This window comes from Triticum dicoccoides, chromosome 1A (genome assembly GCF_002162155.2).
Source record: "Triticum dicoccoides isolate Atlit2015 ecotype Zavitan chromosome 1A, WEW_v2.0, whole genome shotgun sequence".
Classification (NCBI taxonomy): domain Eukaryota; kingdom Viridiplantae; phylum Streptophyta; class Magnoliopsida; order Poales; family Poaceae; genus Triticum; species Triticum dicoccoides.
The window spans coordinates 609,225,754-609,232,012 of NC_041380.1; the positions used below are offsets into that span (position 1 = coordinate 609,225,754).

A 6,259-nucleotide genomic window follows, 5' to 3' on the forward strand; every position below is an offset into this window, starting at 1 on the left:
AAAACAGAGCACTGGGGTGCTCTGCTCGCGAGCGAGGGATATATATAGGCACATCATTGGTCCCGGTTGGTGACATGAGCCGGGACTAAAGGGGAGCCTTTGGTCCCGGTTCAAGCCATCAACCGGGACCAATGGTGGTGGGCCAGGAGCGAGGCCCATTGGTCCCGGTTCATCCCACCAACCGGGACCAAAAGGTCCAGATGAACCGGGACCAATGGCCCACGTGGCCCGGCCGGCCCCCTGGGCTCACGAACCGGGACCAATGCCCATATTGGTACCGGTTCTGGACTGAACCGGGACTAATGGGCTGACCCGGCCTGGACCAAAGCCCTGTTTTCTACTAGTGACTGTAGCTTCCCCTGATATTCAACAGTGGCTACTAGAAAGACAGACTGTGTTGGATTCTGTCACTCAACATCTGCACCGGGCGCATCAGAGAATGAAGGCTCAAGTTTATAAACACAGGACTGAACGTGTTTTTGATGTTGGTGAACTGGTCTTTCTCAAGCTCCAACCGTATGTCCAGTCATCAGTTGTTCGCCGAGCAAATCATAAACTCTCTTTCAAATACTTTGGTCCATACAAAATTCTTGACAAGATTGGTGAAGTGGCATACAAGCTGGAATTGCCTGCTACTAGCAAAATCCATCCAGTTTTCCATGTCTCACAACTCAAAAAGGTGATCTCTCCTGGTACAGCGGTTGTTCCTAATCTTCCGTCCCAGTTTTCTGATCTGCAGGTGCCAGTACAAGTTCTTCAGTCTAGAGTGCGTCAGGTTGGCCAGAAAACAGTGGCGCAGGGTCTGATATTGTGGAGTGGCTCTTCTCCGGACGAAGCTACGTGGGAGGATCTGGAGTCTCCACGGCAACAATTTCCTCGAGCTACGGCTTGGGGTCAAGCCGTTTCTCAACGGAGGGGGAATGTCAGCAAACCACTGTTGACCCAGGTGACTGCTGACGAAGGAGGAACTGCATCGGCTACATCTGGTGTCGACAACAGCAAGACAGCTACAGCGCCCGAGACGAGGCCCAAGTCCAGTCGGCCCAAGAAGACACCCCAGTGGCTTGCAAGCCCAAACTGGGCCCGTTGATTTCAGTGTAATAGTACTTATAGCCGTTAGTAGTTTTCCTTTTCGTTTTGGCGATGGACTAGGCGGCTACTGCCGATGTGTATCTGAAACAGACGTGTGGGTGGTTGGGAGGAACACGCCAGCAAATTCAAATTCTAGATCGAATCCCCAATTCTCGCCATGACTATGTGAGCTAGATCCAAGTACCTCACAAGAAGACCCATCTAACCAGGTCTTCCTTGAACCTTACCTTGATTCTGTGAGAAAGTAAAAACATATCATTCACAAAAGCCCCTCTCCACCTATTAAAACTGGGCCTTTCATGTCTAAAAACTTTTTCATTTCTGATGATCCAGATATTCCAGCAAGCAGTGAAAACCACTTCAGCAAAGAAAGGTTGTGCAAATTTTTCTCTTAGCATTGAGCACAATCTGGCCCATGTCATTCCCAGCCTCCCAATCAACCTGGAGAAAATTCCAAACCCTCTGACTAGAATTATAGTTGAAGAAAAGATGATCCCTATCTTCCCTGGTGTGAGTGGGACAAAGCACACAATTAACTCCATCATCTATATGCCAATGTCTTCTTTCCATCATATCCTTGACTAGTGTGATTAATTGAAAGAGAAATATTGTATGTATTGGCACGTGATATACAACTATTCATGCTTGATTGCCTATTCAATAATGTCTTTTTCTGAAATTTATCTCTAGCGATTAGATCCCAAGACAAGAGATTAGATATAGGTTTCCTCTCCTCAAGACAAGCCCAAGACAAGGGAGCGAGCGAGGAACCTCAGATAGAGATTGATTTTGTAACTCACTGAGAGAGAGGGGTCGCCACCTTTTATTAGATCAGATCAACCACTAAATCAGATACAGGGTATTACTCAGAGAAAGGGGTCGCCACCCTTTAATACATCAGATTAAACTACTTTGGCGACGTGCACCGACATTGACTAAATTAAACATAATTTATACATAAATGGTCGGTCAAACGCTGATCAAAGTCCACTTAAACATAACTAAAATTTTAAAAACTCTAATAAATGTCTACGCACCGCCCTAGTAGACAGCTGTCGCCGCCGTCGGTGAGGCCGATGAAGACGGGAGGTGACCCAGCCTATTCGAACCGCCTTGATAGGCCGCCGGGGCAGCTTCCTCCGACGTCTGCTGCGGCGACGGCGGCATTGCGGTGAAGTAGCAGGGAGCCGCCGCCTCCTTTTCCGGCGTGGAGGCGAAGTAGGAGGGAGGCGCGCTCACCCACTCACGAAGTTGGCTGGTCCACGAATAAGATTCCTCGGGCCGGCGAAGTAGATGGAGAGGTTTTTGTAGAGAGAGAAAATAGGAGAATTTTTTTGAGACAAAAGAGAAAATAGGAGATGAGAGAGAAAGTAGTAAATGGTGGTCCCATCCATCCATCCATCCGGCCCAGCAATTGCAAAGCTTCCTTCCTTCCTATTATTTAACCCAAAAAATCAGTAGTCCAGGTCCATGAATGAATGAATGAATGAATGAATGAATCCCACCACCCACGCTCCCTTTTCCTATACCTACCTATAGCCTATAGGAGGAGGAAGAGCACCCCTTCCCTCAAAAAAAAAACCCTATAGGAGGAGGAGCAGGAGGAGGCGGAGGACTCCAGGGGAAGGAAGCAGAAGCAGAAGCAGAGGACGGACGGACAATGGCGTCGGCGGCGCCCGCCGCCGCACCCGGGCGGCCCCACCCGACCTACACCAACGCAAGCTCCCTCCCACCTTTCCTTCCTTTGTCCTCCAATCTCGCTCCCCTCCCCGCTCATGGATAAGATGGATCTTGCTTTTCTTGCAGATGATTACTTACGCGCTCGCCCAGCTGGGAGGCGCCTCCGCCCGCTCCGCCATCGCCGGATTCATCGCCGCACGCTTCACCGGGCTCCCCGTCAGCCACGACGCGCTCCTCTCCGCCCACCTCCGCCGCCTCGTCGCCGAGGGCGTCCTCTGCACCTCCGGATTCTCCTACTTGTTCTCTTCCCACCACCAGCCACCCGAGAGTAACAGTCCCGATCTCGATTCGGATGATCAATCTGGTTCTGGGTTCCACTTCCACCTCCACAGTAGCAGTGACGACGACGACGACGATGATGATGCCTACACTCCTCTGCTGCATCTGCATCTGCCTCTGCCTGTGCCTGTGCCTGTGCCTGTGCTGGGAGAGAAGCGGGGCCGGGGGCGACCGCGGAATAGTTCCACGGCGAATGCTGCCGGCCGTCCTCGCAAGGCTGCTGCTGCAACGCCTGGAGAACCCTGTCCTGCTCCTGCAAAGGGAGAGCCAACAGAGCATTCTGGTGCTGGTTTAGGGTCTGTGCTGCTGTCTGGGAAACCAAAGCGAGGCCGTGGGAGACCAAGGAAGCTACAGCGAGTTGGGCCGTCCCCCTCAACTGGTGGTGGTGGTGGTGGTGGTCGTATCAAGAGAGGGCCTGGGAGGCCGACAAAGGAGGACCAACAATCACAAGCAGCAGCAGCAAAGCATCCTCCAACTCCAACTGCGTCATCAACCAGTGGCATCGCCAAGATCAAGAGAGGGCCTGGGAGGCCAAGAAAGGAGGAGCAACAATCACAGGCAGCAGCAGCAGCAGCACAGCATCCTCCAACTCCAACTGCGTCGTCAACCGGTGGCATCGCCAAGATCAAGAGAGGGCCTGGGAGGCCAAGAAAGGAGGAGCAACAATCACAGGCAGCAGCAGCAGCACAGCATCCTCCAACTCCAACTGCGTCGTCAACCGGTGGCATCGCCAAGATCAAGAGAGGGCCTGGGAGGCCAAGAAAGGAGGAGCAACAATCACAAGCAGCAGCAGCACAGCATCCTCCAACTCCAACTGCGTCGACAACTGGTGGCATCATCAAGATCAAGAGAGGGCGTGGGAGGCCGAGAAAGGAGGAGGAGCAACAATCACAGGAAGCAACAATGCCTCTTCCAACTCCACCGGCATCAAGGGGGTTCAAGGTAGGATGTGGGAGACCAATGCTAGCTCCTACATCTCATCTGGAGACACACGGAGGGCCTCCCAGGAATCGGAGGCCAATAATAATAGAGAAGCTGCCACCAGCAGCAAGGTGGTCTGTTGATGCTATGCCGTCAGAAATCAAGAGGCCAAGAATCTACAGACCATCAGCAGAAACTGGAGATGCAACACCTGCTCCTGAAACTGTAGATGCTGCGTCGTCCGGAATCAAGATAGAGGGCGTGCAGCCGCAAGTGGACAAGCCAACGGCACCAATGCCTGCTGAAGCTGGGGATGCTCGGTCTGCAGGGATCAAGAGAGGGCGTGGGAGGCCAAGAAAAGACAAGCCAGCAGCAGCAGCAGCAGCAGCAATGTTGGCTCAAACTGAAGCTGTAGATGCTGTGTCAACTGGGATGAAGGGGGCGCTTGAGAATCCAATATCAGATTATGTCGTGTCAACTGGAACCAAGGGAGCACTTGAGAAGCCATCATCGGCAGGTGATATTGTGTCGGTGGTGATGAAGAGAGGGCGTGGGAGGCCAAGGAAAGAGCAACTGGCCTTTGATTGAAACCAGGCCTGGTTTGGAGACATGTCTGAAGAAGCTAGTCCAAATCTGTTTCTCGTATACAAGAAGGGGGTAGGAAACCAGAGCTGAAGATGCATGCTGGATGTGTGATCTGAGTCTAATCTGCGAGTGCTCGATTGGTTGATGCATGTAAGCTAAGCCGCCTTCCTTAATTCTTATGATGTATCTATATTTTGTGTCAGATCACATATATATAATAAGTAGTAACGCTGTTGCTATTTTCTACAGTAATAACAGTAATTCTTAGTCGCATGAAATAATTAATTATTATTTTTCTTTGCGTCAAACAAAGCTAGACTTGAAATTTCGAAGTGAGACATACATAGTAGAATGGGCAAATAATGAAAAACATGCTTGAATGGTGAAACATTACACATTATATTAACTGAATTTGAGTGGCTTCGACTCGAGATCCTTGTCTTAAAATGGCTGCCACATTGTATTTGGAAGAAGGATTTTGTTTGCAGTTTGTGATGTAGCCTTGCTTCCCCTCTTTTGCTTTGTCTAGAGTTTAGATCATAGATCATAAGATGGAAAGACGAGGGGTCACCGCGAACCAGATGGATGGATTGACGGGGGAATGATCCCAAATCAAATCACAAGATTACAACAGCACCTAGAAGATAGTGATAGTCAGTCAGTCCTAGGGATGGAGGATGGTTTCGTTATCTTGTACTACAGTCGGAGTCGTTAGTCCTAGTGTCTGAGGATTAATCTGAAGCAACTAAGCAAGCCATCTCCATCCCTGAAGCTCTGTCTGAGGATTACTGAAGAAATTGGACACTTTCACTGTTCAAGCTGAGCTTCCCCTGTTTTTCTATGTGTTTCATCTCTGAATCTCTCTCTCCCTCTCTCTTCTCTGAATTCCCTCTTTGCCAGGCGCTACCTATAGTTTTGCACCACCAGACGATCATTTGAATGGTTTCTGTAGCCGGTTTTGCATACGTGGCTCAGGCCGATTGCCATGTCGCCTTAGTGGACGGCGTCCCCCAATCCTAGTTCCTCTCTACCTCGTGAATATACATATGGAATATCAAATACATGTCCTTAGATACATCACAATACGTACGTTCATATTGTATATATTTGGTATTGTAGATCTAAATAGATTTTCTATAAACTTGGTCAAAGTTTGTTTAACTTTGGCTTTTCAGGAAATCTATATGTACTACGTTATGGAACTGAGGGAGTAGCATGTTTGCACCGAAAGCTTGTTTCTTCATGACATTTTTTGATAAAGGGCACTTTTATTATCTCAAAATGTAGCATCAAAGTGATACAAATCATTAAAAGTATCACCCGGCCTCTGCATAACTAGGATGCACACAGCCAAACACCAGTAGTCTGATAAACTAAAACATAACAGATCGACAATTCGGCAACAGTAGAGTTCATAGACCGACACTATGCCTATGTAGAAAGAGATGGTGGACCGATTCGGAGATTATGCTGCCACCCATGTTGGGTAAAAACCTCCGTAGCCACCTGCTCCAACAAGGTACATACCGCCTTAAACAACGGTTGGTACTCCGCTTGTTGTAGCATACACCACGTACAAAGCGAGTGCGTACAACGGAAAATAAGCTGCAAAGGAGAAGCATTTTTGTCATTAAAAAACATC

The 6,259-nt window shown here is 49.3% G+C and overlaps 1 protein-coding gene across 1 annotated transcript; it reads left to right on the forward strand.

Annotated features, from left to right (window-relative positions):
- The first annotated feature begins 2,635 nt into the window (after positions 1–2,635).
- LOC119295497 (translation initiation factor IF-2-like) lies at positions 2,636–4,908 on the forward strand. Its single transcript, XM_037573934.1, has 2 exons — positions 2,636–2,809; positions 2,899–4,908. Exons 1-2 carry the CDS (start codon positions 2,753–2,755, stop codon positions 4,618–4,620), a joined length of 1,779 nt encoding a protein of 592 aa, XP_037429831.1. The 5' UTR covers positions 2,636–2,752; the 3' UTR covers positions 4,621–4,908.
- The last annotated feature ends 1,351 nt before the right edge of the window (positions 4,909–6,259 follow it).